General features: G+C 38.6%; 1 protein-coding gene across 2 annotated transcripts in view; it reads right to left on the bottom strand.

The window, feature by feature from the left end:
• The window catches only part of Dennd1b (DENN domain containing 1B), a 209,379-nt gene that overhangs the window by 140,477 nt on the left and 49,857 nt on the right, over positions 1-19,045 (bottom strand). For both annotated transcript variants that reach the window (XM_021163128.2, XM_021163138.2), the window contains exon 3: positions 9,862-9,905. In XM_021163128.2, coding sequence (XP_021018787.2) covers positions 9,862-9,905 — 44 coding nt within the window. The remainder of the gene's footprint in view (positions 1-9,861; positions 9,906-19,045) is intronic.

The raw sequence follows: 19,045 nt of genomic DNA, 5'->3' as shown, positions 1-19,045 counted from the left end.
GAGTGTATCAAATAGCAGAAGCAACATCAAGACCTGGGAATAAAGTAGAGGAATTTGACCAATAAGTAAAAAATATGAAAAATTTAAGCATTGGGAAGGAACATGTGGAAATTGTGAGACATCATAAAAAGTCCAAATCTTCAAATTACAGAGAAGGCAAAATGAAGGAGAAGAATCTCAGACTATTACAGAAATCCAAAACTAGTCAAGACACAGATAACAAGCAGCTCAGGGTGCCAGTCCCAAGTGAAACATCAATACCACATTCCCTACACCTAAGGCTCAGGGAGCAACACAGAGCAGAGGACAGAATGATTGTGAGGTTGTGTTTCCTATATATGACAGGAAAGTTGAACCCATAAAAATCTCAACAAAATGGCTGCCTAACCAGTCCTGAACAAGGATAATACCAGACATTAGTTGGGCATGCCAACATGGATGGGAGAACTCCCACAAGACCCTACTATGCCTAGATGTAGAGCTACAGGCAGGAAATAATTTCTGAGAGGAGAAGAACCATTCTTCCCTTCAGAAGAACTTTCTAATTTGTTATTTAGTATCAATTGGTTAGTCCTAAAACATATAATATATGATCACGTAATATATAATATATGATACAGTAAAAGAAATCAGCAGGTTCTATTTATAGATTTATATTAACATATGTAACAATAAAGAAAAATAATTTGTGAGGTAGTTGGAAGAAGGGTTAGAAAAAGAAGAATGAGGGAAATGACTTAAAGACAGTACTCAAATAATGAAGTTCCCAAATAAGTAAGTTTTAAAACAGAAAATTCTAATGTCCTCTTGATGAATGTCCCTCTAAAAAAGCATGAAGTAGCTGTCTCATGTCTCCTGAACTCTGGTTTGAAGTGAGTCTATCAGGAGCAGCACACTTGCCTGTGTGCTTGCTGGCTGCACTGACTGTACTGCAATGACATTTCCCTTTCTGCCCTAAAGCAGCCTTTGATGGTGAGCCACACTTCTCAGGGGCATCAGAAAGATGGACGGAGTCTGTGTTCTCAACCAACCTCCTAGTTTGTGCCTTTCAATTAGGAAACCAAAGCTGTTGATATTCAGAATTATTAAAAGTTTTATATTACTGCCTGTCATGCTGTTGGTTTTATAAGATTTCTTCCATTGCCTTTTCTCATTAGCTCCACCACTTATTCTTGCATGCTTTAGTATTTATTCCTCCAGCTTCTGAGGATGTTTATCTTTTCAGATTAAGGAGTGCTTCATGTATTTCAGATATTTGAAGATACAGCTTAGAAGTCGTAGTCTGTTATTATCAGGAAAAATTAGTTCTTCAAGGATAACAGACAGGATTTTTTTTTTGGGGGGGGGGGCTGGTAGTCTCCGTTATGAGCTTCTTTAAAGATCTGGAATACATCAGTCCAAGACCTTGTGCATTTAAGTTTCTGCTGCTGAATCTGCTGTTACTGTTGAACCTGGTGTTTCATTTGATGGCTTTACCTGAAATTCTCCCTGCACTTTCTCCATTCTGTGTATTTACAATTTTAACTACAATACAATGTGGAGAGGTTGTTTTCAGGCCTTGTTTGTCTGTTGTTTTTAAAAGCCCCTTACATCTATATTTGGAAAATATTCTGCAATGATTTATGTTTTGTCTCACTTTAGCATTAAATATTTATTTCCTCTTTTATGTTCATAACTCCTAGATTTGTTCTTTCCATAAGTAACACATATCAAGTGGCCAGTTCATACTTTACTAATTTATCTTTGGTCGTTATCTCTATGCTACAACTCCTTACTCTGTCTTCAAGTTTTAACGTCCTGTGCTCACTGTGATCCATTCTATTGTTGGGTTTTCTATGACTTATTGGAGTTTTCATTTCCAGTTTTTCAATTTGGTTTTTCTTCCATGTTTCTGTTGCTTTGCTTCTCTCAGATCCTATACTGACTTCCATGTAATATAAACTGCTCTACTGCCATAGAGAATTTGTTTTTTGTGTCCTCTTTGATTTTTCTGTGTGTGTGTGTGTGTGTGTGTGTGTGTGTGTGTATGTGTGTGTGTGTATGTGTGTTAGCCCATATTGCATATTCTCTCTTTGATTTCTTCTAAATCATCTGCCTGAGATTTCATCTTGGCATTCCCATTAGAAGCCATTACTGTGGGTTAAGCATTTTTAGAGGAGCAGTATTGCCTTGAGTTTTCCTATCTTGTGTTATTTGCACTGAGGCTTGTCTCTTTGGGGTTATGCCACTGGCTCAATTGTTTTTAATCATGCTTATATAATGAAATATTCACAATGTTCAAAATAATCGAGATTGTAGTGACATTGAGGCTTCATTTTTTTCCTGCTACACTCTTTGGGATGCCGCATTATTGTAAGAGACTACTGTCTTAGAAACAATTACTATCAATGGACAGACCACTATGAAAACACAGTTGTAGTAAGAAATAATCACACCTAAAGGCTAATCGTTTATGAAGTAAAGGAATGTTGATAACACTGAAGCATACAATACTACATTAGTTACTATGAATGGGTGGGAGGCAAAAAGGAAAATAAAACCAGAGTAAGACTAGTTATTAGCACTGTGTCGATGGAGAAAGTACGTCAGTCTACACCTATACTACTCTGACCTCTCTCAACTGATCTCAAACTTCATATGCTCAGATCTCAACAGTATGTGGAGGAGAGAAAAACAGGAGGAAAGAGAAAGAGGGGGTATTGACAAGGATGAACAGGAGGTAGTTTATGCTAAAGGGAAAACAAAAGGACAAGATAAAATTGCAATCCAAAAAATAATTAGAGGGATAGTAAAATACATGGGAAATAAAGGAGGGGGAGTTAAAGGGTTAAATGGGGATGAATATGGGGGATGGGCAAGAGGAAGAGATGTTAGGTATGACAACTAAAACTAAGGACATATTAAAGAAAGCCTATACAGAATAAGGAAGCTTCCAATTACAACTTGTTATAAAGAGGGTTCACAAGGTTCACTTTGCATGGGTGAATAATAGTGCTCCAAGAGGCACAGATTATTAAATAAAAGCCAGTGGAATATTTCCTACTAGTTATTGGCCAGGGAATCCCCACAAGCCTCCAGAGCAACACTGTTTATGGCCATTGTCCTTGGTTATCCAACATAGCCACATAGAAAGACTCTACTCTTAAAGACACCATACACATTGGCTGTCAGACAGATAAGTCAGGCTCAAATTGACCAGGAAACAGCTCCCTGTTGACTTGTTTTCATGATTCTGGAATGTGCTATGCAGCCTTCTAAGAAAGGAAAACATCAGTGGTCTTATCAAGTACTGGACATGCATGGTGCAACACTGACCTTCCAGATATGAGGGGGTTACTAATATAATCCTGGCACTACTGTTATAGGATAACTAAGTGCCTTTTGATTGGATATGAGGCCTACTCCACAGGAGGGAATTTCATGGCTCCAAAGGTCATAGGCCCAAGGGTAGAGCCTGCTATTTCTATTCTTCTGGATAGTCATGCTGTCAAACTGTCTTCTAAATATTTATATTCAAAAACTAGAGTTGTTCATAACCTTGTCTAGAGAGCTTCTTTTTGCAATGAGCTGAAGTTAAGATCAAGGTATTTCACATAAGAGACTGAGTGCTCAACCCTAAATGGGACAGCTGTATACACACACACACACACACACACACACACACAGAAGCACACACAGGCACGCACATACGTGCGCACATGCACATGTGCACCAAATCTCAACAAACTCTTTGAAAAAGGAAGCAAAAAGAGCATAAGAGCCAGAAGATGGGAAGAAATGCTATGAAAAACTGTCTTCTAGACATGGCATGGCTATCACTCTCATGAATTCACAGGAGCTGTGGTTACCCCAGGCCCCGCCTCTTACTGAGATGCTATTGGCAATGGATAGTTGCTGGGGGATGGAGAATCACCTTTGTTTGAGTATGTGACCACTGAGTAGTAGGTTTCCCACACTCCTGTGGACTGCCTCGTGCACGTGCACCAATAGGCAGCTCAACGTAGTGAGCTGGCCAAAGCAAAAATTAAAAAAATGAAGTTAGAGGTGGGGCACACTAGATGGAGGAAAGTGGATTGCATATTGTCTTTCATTGGATGTATATTTGAAACTCTCAAAAGAGATGTTTAAATTCAATAAGCTAATATAACAATTAGACTGTCCCAAATCTCAATATCCTGCAGACTGTAAAGCAGGAAAAGAAAAAAGAAGAAGAAAGGAGCCAAACAGCAGACTAGAACAGAGCAGGGTGGAGCTAGCCTGATAAATTGAAACTGGGTATTAAAGAATGAAAGTGAAGAGAGGACTGAGTAGGCGTATAGAATTCTAATACAATCCAGCTTCCATGCCAATTTCTGCCTCGGGTCTTCAGGAATTCCTTTCTGGGGCTCACTGATGTCTGACACATACCTGGGCATTCCTTTTTGAGGTCAGGTCACAGGTAATGGTAATATCCTTAGGTGATCCTTCGTAAATGCTCACCCTGACCTCAGAAAAGTCCCCTGTGGGTTGCCACACAAAAGCTGACCTATCTTCATAGGTCAGGTTGTGCATGTTGGCCATAGGCCAGTGTGCTCCTTCCCAGTGCCCACCTATGTTGTTGCCCCTTAGTCTCTAGTACTAAGCAGGTTTTCACCTCATTTGATATTGTGTGGTTCTTATGCTGTTTTTTCTATCATAAAAGATCATAGATTAACTCTGAGGACAATCATGCTAAATGAAATAAACATCTTTTAGAAAATTCAAAGAAGCATCTAAAACAGCAAGGTTTCCGAAGCACAAAGTAATTGGTGCTGACCAGAGATAGTATGCCATTCAGTTGTGCAAGGTGAGTAAGTTCCAGAGGCCTACTAAACAGTTTGCTCAGGGCTCACAATATCTGGAGCTCACGATATACAGTGGATATATCTCATGTACTTATTCCTACACAACAAAGACACCAGGGAAAAGTGCAGACATGTCCTTCCTGTTGTCTAAATGAGGCTTCCTTAGTATAGTTTGAACTACAATGGCAATCAAAGAAGTCATATCTGAATGATGTTCCTAGCCTTAAGTTACTTCCTAAGGCATAAATGAAGCATGTGAAAAGATGCTTAATTACTTAAATGCTCATTATCATTATTAACTTCTTTTACACCAAGAGCAGGAAGCATGGGCACACAGTTCTTCATGGCCAGACCAGTTACTTTTGTGTTCTTCACACCCAGTTCACATATTTCCTACTAACTCTCTGGCAGTTGTTTAAACCAGATGTTGTACCTTAAATTCTTGTGAGTTCTTCCATTCCCTAAATCTTAAAGCTTGGAGCTTATGACATGATTCTTCCTCCTTATTCCCAAGCTGATCAATAATCTAGTCAAAGTTTTTCCCTTGAGTTAATTCCATCAATAATCCAAGACAAGCTTTTTGAATTCTTCAGCTTACAATGCAAACCATTAAATGGTCCAAGATGGCCATCACAAGTTATAAAAACATAAAAGAAGTCAGTATATTACATATCTCTTACAGAACAAAAATAGCTATAAAAAGCCATAATGGTTAAGGTTATCAAACTAATGTTTTTCACTATGGAGGGGTCTGAGATCCTTGACCTTAAACCTTACTCGCAGGTTTATTTGCACTAGTGTATTCTGTAACTGCCACCCTGGCCTGGGGAGCTACATCCTCCTAGCTGCAGTAGAATATCTAGGACAGTTACACTGGAAACACTTGGCCTTAAAGCTATGGTCTCCCTCCCAGAGGCCTCTGTCCTCCACCTGAATGCTAAGTCTCCACTAGTTTTGAATTTCAAAATTCACAAGCTTGATTTTCTTTGTGTACAAGTATAGCAAAAACTAAGTAAAGCTACATGAATCCCTGTGTCTATGTTTTGTAAAATATGACTGTTAGAATTTACTGTTACTTAATCTAGGTAAGCAGGTTTAGATAAAGGTATGTTTTATTATTCAGTACAAATCAAAAGAAGATATAATTATGGATAAAACAAAATGAGATAAGCATCAAATTGTATATTTGGATAATTAAGTTTAAAAGAAAACAATTCACATTTTAAATAAAATATTCACTAGTACAAGCAATTAAAGAAGTCAACATATTGTATAAGAACCTAGAAGCTGATTTTTTGCAAATACGTCTATATAAAATGGGCCAAAATTAGAGTTCTCCTTGAAATGTTCATATTAAACATTCTAACATTATATTTTTCAAGATTCAAAATGCTTGGCATATGTAAAATCTATTAAAATGCACATAATTTATCTGAATCAACATGAAAATATACCTAATAAATAATGCTATTCATCTGGATCTTTTAGTTCTCCCTTAATATACAAATGTGTTTCTTTTCTCCAAAATACAGCAGCTGGGAATGAAAGGAAGATTTCAAGTGATCATTTTTACATCATATTCCATCATCTTTTCACTAGTTTCTCTGAGCTTTTCTTTGAGAGAGCCCCTTTCTTTAAAGGGAGGCTTCTTTTGAGACCAATCCATATTTCCATAATCCACAGTGCAGTTTCCTCCCCTTCTCCCCAGGGAAGGCTAACCCCCACATCCCCAGCCATGGCTTACAACTGTCATTAAGCCCTGTAACAATAACAAGACAACAAAAGAGCTAGTGGGCATGAGGCTGCCTAGTACCATATGTTGACCAAGTCCAGTATCTTTAGCTGATAGGGAATATTTTTAAATCTAAATGATTTAATAGTAAAGTACCTTCACATCCCTTGCTTTCCCGAACCAGTGAGCAACTTCATTCTTTTCAAAAGCTTATCTACTAAGGATGCACTGAGAAAGGAGCAAACAATTATCAAGAACAGAAGGGTGAAATCAGTTAGTGGGGACTCAACTCTTCCCCCAATTCAACCTAAGCCTAAAGCGTTTCTTAAGACTCACTTTTAAAGTAGCATGCAGATCACACAGTAGCATAGTCCATGTGAACCAAGGAGCTTCTGTCAACCAGAATAGTCATTACTTCCATCAAGAAACAGCTAGGTACCTAACTTGGTTTCCATCTTTTCACAGTCAACCATCTTCACCTTCTTTTTTAAGTAAAAACTTAGATGTAGCAATCTGAACAGCCTGAGCAAACCCTCCAGCTAGGACTGCACACTGCCCAATCTGTTTGGGAGGGTTACATCACTCTGGAAAAGTCACTGGCCCCACTCTGCATCTCTCACACGAAGAACTAAAGCTCAACTTTCCTTTTGCTGACAAAAACATTTCTCTAAGAAACTTGTATTTATTTCCACCTGCATCACATATGACTTTATTTCCATAGGCTGCAGGGCACAGTGAGGCCTTCCTATCTGGGCTAAATAATTTGTAGAGTTAGAATATAATAATTTCACTGACAAATAAATATAAAGATGCTACCTCTTAGAGCCTCACTAAAGTGAAACTTTTCACTCTTCAGCAGAGCAGTTATATCATTTTTACAGGGATTCAAATATATCATCTCAAATGTTTCTTAAATACTTATTTACTGCAACTTTGTGAAACCACAATTTGTGCCAGCAAATACCTACTCCGTAAAACCAAACATAGAAAATATCATTGTCTTTCCAAATTAGCTTCCCACAGTTGTCAATAAAAATTTTAATTTCAACAATTCAAAATAAAACATTAATACAGTAAAATAAGAGTGTGGTCATGTTTTATATTAAATTCTCTAACATTTTACTGGCAGAGGAAATAAATGTCCCTGTAAGAGTTGACAATCTGGTTCTCTTCTTGAGGCACAGCAACACAGCAAGAACATAACACTGAATAGTCCTACCAAAAGCATACTGACAAAACAGGATTGACATTTTAAGGTTACTAAAATAGTTTCAAAATGTTTGCAATATAAAACAAAGTAAGCACCTAAATACAATTAAAACTGTTTTAAACTTGTTTAAAACGTTTATTTTAAACACCCAAAGTTTTAAAACATAATTTAATAGTCTATAACTGGTTTGATTATTTTTCTAATGCTAGAATCAATAAATTATTTCTGAATAATTTAAATCTTCATAAATAAAAATCTTCACACTAAATAAAATTACAAAATATTCAGATATCAATGCTGTTCAGCTTAAATCGTGAAAATCTTTGCATTATCCAAATCCCTTTTAAATCAAGCAGGGAGAGAAAGATGAATAAATAAATGGTCACATGTTTAAGAAGCATTGCTTCTACACCGCACAGTACGACAGCTACACATGGTTGAACATAAAAGACTGTGGAGTACCAGAGTTTGACTGTCAGGCAGCTAGCTAGCAGCCTCCACATAAGAAAGCCTCAAAAGGCTACAGCCGAAAGGCATACATGAAAAAGTATTTCTTTCCCTATGATAGACTTAACATAATTTAAACTTTCCAGATACTTTCTACAGGATTTGCTACAGGACCAGCATATTACTAACTTATTGACATGATGACAGTGACTCTGGTGTATGCCCTTTTGCAACAGCATTTCTAAGAGCAACAGAAATAAAAGGCAGGAGGAGGAACCTGGTAGGAACTTGTCATTCAGTCGGTGGTGAGCACTCTAACCTTCCATCTGCAAACTCCTCAAGCTACATCATTCCTTCAGACTTTGATGAAACTCCACCATATTTACAATAGCCCTGACAGCTTTCTAAACTGAAGCTTACACAGAGCTCCTGGACTAGACTTCCTACAACACTAGTTACCTGTCTTCCCACTGTGGTCAAGATAACCTATAGTGAGTTTACTCAGTTTTCTTTAATCTCTCACTCACTCAGCAACCCAAACATTTATTCACACTTTATTATGTGCCGGCTATGGTGGCACGTGGTAACCAGTGGAAAAAAATGACAGACAGTGAGGTAGGAAACAGGTAAGACTATATATATATATATATATATATATATATATATATATACACACACATATATATATAGTATATATAAATAGTATATAGTATATCTAGTACATAGTGTGTGTGTGTGTGTGTGTGTGTGTATATATATATATATATATATATATATATATATATATATGTAGATGTATATAAAGGGGCTACAAGATCATACACAGGTTGCTGTAGAAGCTCAAGAGAGCCTTAGAAGAATTAACCTCCAAGCTGGGGTTTAAGATTAAGGAGAAATCTCAGCAATATGGTAGCCCAAACAAGACCTGGTTCAAGCTAATGAAGTTCACATGACAATGTGAATGATCAAACTCTCCTAAAACCCCACCCACCACTAGATTAAGAGCTACAGGCAATGAATGACCTCTAAGAGAGAGAAAATCAACCTTCCCCAGGGATGAGCCCCTTGATCTGCTATCCAATCCCAAGTGGTCAGCCCTAAAACATACATTTGAGCAACACTAACTTGACTCAGTAAGTTTATATTTACATATTTATATGTATGCATATATTAACAGTAGTAATTAAAGACAACAGAAATAACATAGGAACATAGAAGGAGTCTTTGGAGGAACAGCCTGGGAATAGTGGATGTGGGGAGCAGGCTATGATAACAGGGGATTGAAGATGATCAAAGTGTATTTACATAGGTTTGAAATGTCATAATGAAACCTAGTGTTCTACACAATGAATAAATGCTAATAAAAAATTTTAAAGACCATGAGGACACTTTCAATGTGGTGGTACACAACTTTAGTCCTAGCACTCTGGAGACAGGCAAAGCGGGATCTGTGTGAATTCAAGGCCAGCCTTGTCTACAAAGTTAATACCCATCTGGTCACTTCTGAAAACTTCTGTATGTTCTCCACACGTTTTCTGTCTCAAAGTTAATCAAGAAAAAATAATTGCAGCTATTCATATACAGTACCAGTAGTTCATACTAATAATGTAATGTTTCAACTTAAAATGTTTTTAAATTATGTTTCCAACCTGGTCTCCAAAGTCCTCTGGGAATTTCCACAATACCACAGGATCTGCAAACAATTGACATAGATTACTAAGAAAAATTGGAAGATGTTTAAGGCAACAATTTTGCTAATAGTCTTATAATGATCAATAACAATGGCAATTCATTTCTTTTTTATAAAATTAAATATTTTGACATTTAGGTTTAAATAATATTAGAAACAGAGTCAAAGGAAATTTATATAAATTACTAAAACCATTCCTTTTAGTAAGCTATTTACTTGCATGTCTCCTTCCAGCCCCACTGACTCTCAGTGTTGGGGCAGAGCTTACTAACACTCTGAAAAGTGTGTTCTGAACAATACATTTTCAATATAACTACTTATAAAAACACTAGATTGCATTGAAAATAAAAATATAAACGTAGTAAAATAATGATGATGATGATAATAATAATAATAATAATAATAATAAAATACAGCCTCAAAGACTAAACCAAAGCAAACTGTCCAAAAATTCCATTTTACATTCCAATTAAGAATATCTGATCAGTACTCTATCAGTTTTAAACTCTCATATTTAAACTCTAGAGTAATATTTAAGTTATACATAAGCTACTAGGCAGATTTAAGACAGTTTTTTTAAATAAATTTGATTTTGCAATATATTTTAAGAAACAAAATATAATCTATATATATATATTAATTTCTAGATACAGAATAACAAATCAACAGCTTTATAAATATTCATACAAGTTTTTATTTTCAAATTTCTGAAGTTCCCGTTTTAAAGGTGGCAAATGATAGTATTGTTAGCTTTAATTAGTACTAATAAATATTTTGACCATATTCTTAATTCTGACAAAAATAAAGCTGAACATTTCAAATGGGACTTGAAAGGTCACTCACATGGATTAACAGAATTTCTGGAAAAGGCTGCTGATAAACTACAATGCCTAGTGCTGCCAGTCTGACAAAATCTAAACTCCACTCCAAGTCAAGAACTCAGCGGCCCAAAGACCGTCTCCACTCCATGTATCCAGTCAGTGGACACCCACAGCTCTATTTCACAACTGCCACCATTTTACACTACATTTGTAAAAATAAAAATCAGGGTGCAGAATTTAAATAAAATCCATTAAACAGCTAGCGACACTTTTAAGCATTCACTGGCTAATGTTATACTTCCACATGAAAGTTCAACGGGGTTGTTTTTCTAAGATTCTAACTTTCAAACAAACAAACCATTCTTTCCACACGAAAAAATTTAAATTAATAATAACTAAGGAGTTACATTTTTCCACATAAATCAATGTAAATAAGCCATGTAAAACATCTTGTATAAAACAATATAGTAGAAATTTATGCATATTTTGCAAAGACAGACATCAATCACTCATCCTCATTCACATAAAACAAATGTTTACAATTCTGAAGTTCATGTGAGAAACATCACAGATCAACTGAAAACCCGCAGGCAGAATTATCTTGCAGGTCCTGTAGATAATTACGTTCCCAAATTGTATAGGTTTATGTAGCACTTTTATTACCAAAACTGAAGGCTGTTAAGGTTTGAATGTCATAAAACAAAAGTATGCAGGAGAATTTTCATGAATAAAGTATGACAGTCAACGATGGTAATAAAAACAGATCATCATACAAAGCAGGCTAGTCACAGAGCACAGAACAGCTTCCGTGCAGCACAGCATCGCTCCATCCAGACCACTTTATGGACAGTGCTCTTCCCTACAGGCTGCACTCACTAAGTATGCTTTAGCTGCCTCGCGGTTCACACACCCCTTGTTCATCCATTCTTTTTCTCTATATACTATACTTCCACAGAAGTGAAACAAATGAGTGTATGGAAAGGTTTATTGGATTAAATGTCTAGTGGAAAATATCCTATTTATTTTCATTAAAATAATCTCATCCTTCAGCAGCATGCAAAATAGTATTAGAATCCTGTGCACTGACATTAGAAACGGATTAATTTAGTTACTGCTTCTGTGGTTATATTCCAACTACATATTTGTAGCAACTTTTCAGAATAGTGCTAAGGAACAAAAGACCTGAGAAAAATAATCCAATTTTGCTACTTCCAACAAAGCATGAGTTTTCTCTCCCCTGTGGATTACTTCAGATCCTCAGCCTGATCTGTCAGGGCCGATTTTATGCTGATCTTAGGGGTGAAGGGATGAGAACTGTGGGTGCGGCTGTGAAGCGGCTATGGGGGATACGTGCTGTTCTTCCCACAGCCACAGTCCAGCGAGACTGCACATCCTACCTAGAAGCACTGTTGCTGATGGGAAGAACATGGAACTTCACTCCCACAAATCTGTTGAAATCAGTGGACCTGTGGAGAGCAAGAAACTACTGTCTGTGTATGAGCACCATGTTTTACAGTATAATTTTTGAAAAAGAAAATAAGACAAACTCTGTGGTACAACATTTCATATTTTCTAGCCCTTAATGAAAAAATTAAAATGCCTGAAGAAAAAATTAAGATGCCACTAGTGTGGATTACATGAAACCACCAAAAAAAGGAATAAAAACATTTCTAGTTTCCATAAATGAATAAAATCTCTCTGATTCTGAGGAATTCAAAGATGAATTAGAATATTAAATTTATAATTTCTTTATAAATAAGGATTTAGAAAACCATAACGCAGATACTATATACTTCTGGAAAAATTAGAATATGGTATCTTTGTATTTTGGTTGAGGACTAATTTGTTTTGATTTTTACTTTATGTATATAAATGTTTTGCCTGCATGTATGTATGTGCACTACATATGTGCTCGGTGCCCAGGGAAGTCAGAAGAAAGCAATGAATTTCCTGAAATTAGAATTATAGACAGTCGGAGCCACCTGGTAAGTGTTGGGAACCAAACTGGAATCCTCTACAAGAACAGCCAGGGCTCTTAACTGCTGAGCCATTTCTCAAGCTCTTTGGATATAGGTTTTTCCATGCTTGATTCATTTATATTGTAGAATGAAGTATATGTACAAGGAGAGTGGAATCAAACGTGAGAACTACTTAGTCTCATTATACAGCTAGCTAATTACAACTGGAGCATTATTGGCTGAGAGTAAAGGAGAGCTTAACCTCAAAGTCTTGCCAATAATAAATATCCTTATTGCCCATCTAACTAAGATCTACCTAAGTCATTGAAAACTAAACCCACTGCCTTCTGATTCTCCAGAGCAATCATGGGCAAAATGTCGCAGACTGTCTAAGTTTTGTGCAAAGCATTCTTTTACGAAGATTATTATAGGACAATTCAACTCAACTTGAAGATTCTTTCACTTGATAAATCCAAAAAAAATGCTGCTAACAAACAATTGTCCCTTATAAATAAATGAATAAAAATTATTAAATAAAAATTAGTAACTTTTGGAAAATGTATTTTTTTACTTTTTTCACCTATAATCTGAGATACTATCTTGAAGTTAAAACAGGATCCCATTTACAGAGAAGAAAGACATTAAATAGAAAGCACATACAAGTAGGTTATGATTGTACATGCCTTTAATCCCAGTACTTGGGAAACAGACCTCAGAGGTGGAGCTCTGTGAGTTCAAGACCAGCCTGGTCTACATAGTGACTTCCAGGACAGACAGACTGTCTCAAAAAACAAAAACTCTCCCCCTCTCTCTATCTCTCTCTTTCTTTCTGTCTCTGCCCGCCTCTCTCTCTCTCTCTCTCTCTCTCTCTCTCTCTCTCTCTCTCTCTCTCTGTGTGTGTGTGTGTGTGTGTGTGTGTGTGTGATGTATGACACACCATTTGGGAGGCAGAGACAGGTAAGTTCTTGGCCAGCCAAGTCTAGGATAGTCAGGCCTACAAAGAGAGACCCTGCAGGAAAAAAAGGGGGAGAAGAGAGAAAGACATGGACAAGAGAAAGAGGGCAAAGGAAAGGAGAGAGGGAAGAAGGGAGGAAGGGGAGGAAAGGGAGGGAGGGGAGAGAGGGAAGGGAAAGGGGAGGGAGGGGGAAAGGACAAAGGACTAAAGTAGCCATGAGGAAATGTAACCTAATTTAGAGAGTCACTGAATGTCAGGCTTTGTGGGCAAGTTTACCTCAACATGACACAGGCTAGAGTCACTTGAGAAGTGGAAACCTCAATTAAGAAAATGCCTCTAAAGATCAGGCTGTAGACAAGCCTACAGACATTTTCATAATTAGTGATTGGTGAGGGAGGGCCCAGCCCATTGTGGGTGGTGCCATCCCTGGATTAATAGTCCTGGGTTCTGTTTTTAAAAAGCAGGCTGAGTAACCCAAGAGAAGCAAATCAGCAAGCAGCATCCTTCCGTGGCCTCGGCATCAGCTCCTGCCTCCAGGTTCCTGCCCCATTTCCCTCGATGATGGACTACAACGTGGAAATGTAAGCCAAATAATCCTTTTCCTTCCCAACTTGCTTTGGTCATGGAATCTCATGGTGTTCCATAAGAATATTACCTCTAACTAGGAAAGAGGTCCTGCAAACTGAATCTAATCGTCACCAATGGATAATCTGGGCAGCAGAGAATATTCTAGACTGGAGAAACAGTATATATGATGACTGGAAGAATAAAACAAAACCAAGTATCATCTGTAAAAGTAAGCAAAATTTACCGTATCAAGAATATAATGAACATAGCAGAGCATATGTCCTTGTTAAAAACAAAGACATCCTGAGTTTTGCAGGCAAATGGATGGACTAGAAAATATCATCCTGAGTGAGGTAACTCAGACCCAACAGGACATGCACGGCATGTACTCACTGATAAGTGGATATTAGCCAAAACATTCAGAAGATCCATGATACAACTCACAGACCGTAGGAAGCTTAACAAGAAGGAAGGCCCAAGTGTGGATAACTCAAACCCACTTAGAAGGGAAAACAAAACTATCATGGGAGGAACTGGAAAGGAGGAACCTGGGTGCTGGGTGGGAGAGGGGAAGAGGAGGGAAAATGGGAACAGGATTGGGTCTTGGAGGGGGGAGACAAGAGAGAAGCCCTCAGGGCAAGGAGGGAGAGTTAGGGGCCAGGGGGAACCTCTAGAAAATCTCAGAGAGCTGGGATGGGTGAGGCTACCAGGACTCAATGGAAATGACATCAGCCAAAATGCCCAACAGTAGGGAAATGGAACCTGAACAGACTACCTCCGGTAGATAGACAAGGCCCCCAGTTGAGTCAGGGAACCAACCCTATATTTTCAAAATTTTTGACCCAGAATTGTTCCTGTCTAAAGGAAATGCAGGGCCAAAAATGGAGCAGAGACGGTAGGAAAGGCCACCAAGTAGTGACTGACCCATCTTGAGCTCTATCCCATGTGCGAACACCAAACCCTGGACACTATTACTGATGCTATGTTGTGCTTGCAGACAAGAGACTGGCATGGCTGACCTCTGAGAGACTCTACAATCAGCTGACTGAGACAGATGCAGATAATTACAGCCAGCCATTATATTGAGGTCAGGAACCCCTATGGAAGAGTTAGGAGAAGGACTGAAGGAGCTGAGAGAGATTAAAACCCCATAGGAACAACAACACAGTTAACTAACCCGGACCCCTGGGAGCTCCCAGAGACTCAGCCACTAACCAAGGAGCATAGTCCCAGGAGAGGGCACATAGGCAGAAGAGGACTGCCTTATCTGGTCTCAGTGGGAGAGGAAGCACTTAATCCTGCAGAAACTCACACCACCACCACCACCCCATCCCCCCCACCCCGCTAGAGAAGAGGGGTGCTGGCTGGGTGGGAGAGCACCCTCTCAGAGGAGGGGAGAAGTGGGAGGGATGGGATGATGAACTCAGGGAGATGTGATTAGGAAGGGGCAACTTGTGGAATGTAAATAAAATAAAAATTTGAAAAAGAATATAATGTAGCAGGGAGAGAGTATGAAGGGGTGGGGCTGGATTGGTCAGAGAAGTGGCAGCAACCAAAGAAGAAAAAACATCTAGGGCTATTCTGGGTTTTTTGCTTTTCTATATGAATTTGAAAATTGTTCTTTTAAGATCTGTAAAGAACTGTGTTGGGAGTTTGATAGAGACTGTGTTGAATCTATCGATTGCTTTTGGTAAGGTGGCCATTTTCACTATGCTAACCCTGCCAATACAAGAACAAGGGAGATCTTTCCATCTTCTGAGATCTTCCTAAATTTCTTTCTTCAGGGACTTGAAGGTCTTTCACTTGCTTGATCGCAGTTACACCTAGGTAGTTTATGTTATTTGTGGATACCGTGAAGGGTACTGTTTCCCTAACTTGTATCTCAAGCCATTTATCACTTATATAAAGAAAGGTTCCTGATTAGTTTGAATTAATTTAGTGTCTAGCCACTTTACTGAAGGTGTTTATCAGCTCTAGGAATTCTCTGGTATAATTTTTCCATCACTTATATATCCTATCATATCATCTGAAATAGTGATACTTTAATTTCTTTTCCAGTTTGAAGACCACCCGCAGTAGCCAGACAGGGATGGGGACACCAACCCACCTTCAAAACTTTTGACCCAAAATTGGTCCTGTCTAAAAGAAATGCAGAGACAGAGATGGAGCAAAGACTAAAGGAATGGTCAACCAGTGACCACCCCATTTTGAGACCATCCCATCAGCAGGCATCAATCCCTCACACTATTTTTGTTTTGTTTTGTTTTGTTTTGTTTTGTTTTGTTTTGTTTTGTTTTGTTTTGTTTTGTTTTGTAAGAACAGTTTATTGAAAACACTGAACAGCCGGACGTGGTGGCACACGCCTTTGATCCTAGCACTTGGGAGGCAGAGGCAGGTGGATTTCTGAGTTAAAGGCCAGCCTGGTCTACAAAGTGAGTTCCAGGATAGCCGGGGCTTTACAGAGAAACTGTCTTGAAAAACCAAAAAAAAAAAAAAACACTGAACAAAGAACAGTGAGCTAGACTGCTTTTCAGATTTGGAAGGTGTACTTATCCAAAACAAAATGTCCTGGAGATGTGAGCTAATCTAGACATGAACATCCTTTGTTTTATATACACCCAACACATAGTGTCCTTAGTGCCCCTGTGTTTTGATTGGGACCCTCATGGAGCTGTGGTTGGGAACACTCACCTTCCTCAGTGCACAGATAAGTGGTCAGTGCTGCTGCTTAATCCCTCACACTATTAATGATGCTATGTTGTGCTTGCAGGCAGGAGCCTAGCCTCTGAGAGGCTATACCCAGCAGCTGACTGAGACAAATGCAGATACCCACGGACAAACATTGGATGGAGGTGGGGACCCCTATAGAAGAGTTAGGCAAAGAACTGAAGGAATGGAAGAGGATAGCAACCCCATAGGAAGACCGACAGTGTCAAAGAACATGGACCCCTGGGAGCTCCCAGTGACTGAGCCACCAACCAAAGAGCATACATTGGCTGGTCCAAGGCCCCCAAAACATATGCAGCAGAGGGCTGCCTTGTCTGACCTCAGTGGGAGAGGATGAGCCTAATCCCACAGAGACTTGGTACACCAGGGTTCTGATAATACTGGGGGGAGGTGACCCTCTCAGAGGCAAAGGGGAGGAGAGATGTGGGAGGAACTCTACAACAGGGGACTGGGAAGGGGGTCAACATTTGAGATATAAATAAATAAATAAATAAATAAATAAATAAATTTAAAAGAAAATAAAATTCTCAAGTGCTGCAGGCCACAGCAAGTTGATGGGAGCAGAATGACAGTCACAGTTACAGACATAAAGCCATAGGAAGAACAGCAGGGCCAGGGAGAGAGGCAGACAGAGAAGCTGTGGGATAAGCACTGGGCAAGAGGTTTGTGTCCAAACAAATGAACTAAGCAAGGCTGTACCTGACGAAGGCAGAGGTAGAAGATTCGGCTAGACTTCCCTTTCTTTGATAACAATATGTATTTGTGCATCCTGGCAAGAAATAATGACTTAGTGGAAAGACAGCAAAGAAGGGACACAAGACCCTTCAAAAGACAAGAGGAGAGTGGAATCCTAAGCAGCACAACAGCCTAGAGCTCGAATAGAAGCAAGAGTGTTTTCTGCTGTTATAGGACGAGGATATAGGTCGTGTAATTCTGAGTAAATTTGAGGAACTGGTGTGGCGGATTGTATGGAGAGGCTGGTTCCTCCCCACACCTTCATGCTATAGGAAGCTCTCTGAAGCAAACTGGATGTTCATGCCAAGTATTTAGTTTAGGTAACAGTTTAATCTGGCATCGGAGACCAACAAAGTGGGATTTCCCATCATGATCAATAGCCAAGTGGGAGAGATATCTGGTAGATCCAATCAACAGTCAAGTTTGTCAGCCATAACTGGTGTAAAGAGAACTTAAATATGTGAGTAGCTATGACTATGAATTAGTTATCACATTCTAACTTCAAATGAAAAGTAAACTTTTTCAGTAAAATCCATCAATGCTATGTATTTACCAAAATATACAAGTGCATTTTAAAAGATGTGTTTTCAGACGTATGACTGTTTGGAGACAGCATGGCTGAGAAGTTGGATAGAAAATGGAAGCACAAGTGAAATAACAAGCTGTGGCCCTGGGAGTGCTAACTCTCCCCGCACTGCATCAGGATGATTCTGTCACCACTAGAGACCATGCTGAAATCCACAAAATCAACCCACCTTCCCCAACTCTGGGCTAAAGTGAAGAACAGCCTCATCTGCTGACCTAACTGTCAAATGCCCTTCTTGTACAAGTGCTGTTGTGTAAGCATATTTAAAAGCATATACTTAGATGACCAAAGTAAAAATTATAATTTCTGTCATATCTGCCAAAGTGTTTCAAACTAATAATGATTGTGACTTTATATCCAGCCTGGTGCAAAGGGCTTAGGAAAGCATTCAACACCGTTCTGTGGGAACAGCTGAAGCTCCCAAGATCAGAACAATCAATGCTTTGCAGTTTCCCCAGCATGCACCACAGCAAAGCATACCTTTACAGGACTGTTGGAAAGATATCACTCACTCTGACAATTTAGTAATGCAAAGAAAGCTGGGATTCACATACCCACTCCGAAAAAAAAGCATTATGAATTACATAACATCACACATTTTAAGATCACAAGCAATATTTAAAAAAAAAAAGAAATTTGTTTCTGATAATTCAAATTAGAGTACACTCAATCTCAATAAAACATATAGTCAGATGTTTGTACAAGTTATTTTAAAGTTAACACATTGGACATAGTACTACCGGAGGATCCAGCAATACCTCTTCTGGGCATATATCCAGAAGATGTCCCAACCG

This window comes from Mus caroli, chromosome 1, assembly GCF_900094665.2.
Source record: "Mus caroli chromosome 1, CAROLI_EIJ_v1.1, whole genome shotgun sequence".
In the NCBI taxonomy this organism is placed as follows: Eukaryota; Metazoa; Chordata; class Mammalia; order Rodentia; family Muridae; genus Mus; species Mus caroli.
The sequence above is the reverse complement of the archived record's forward strand: the minus strand, read 5'-3'. Positions and strand labels throughout refer to the sequence as shown.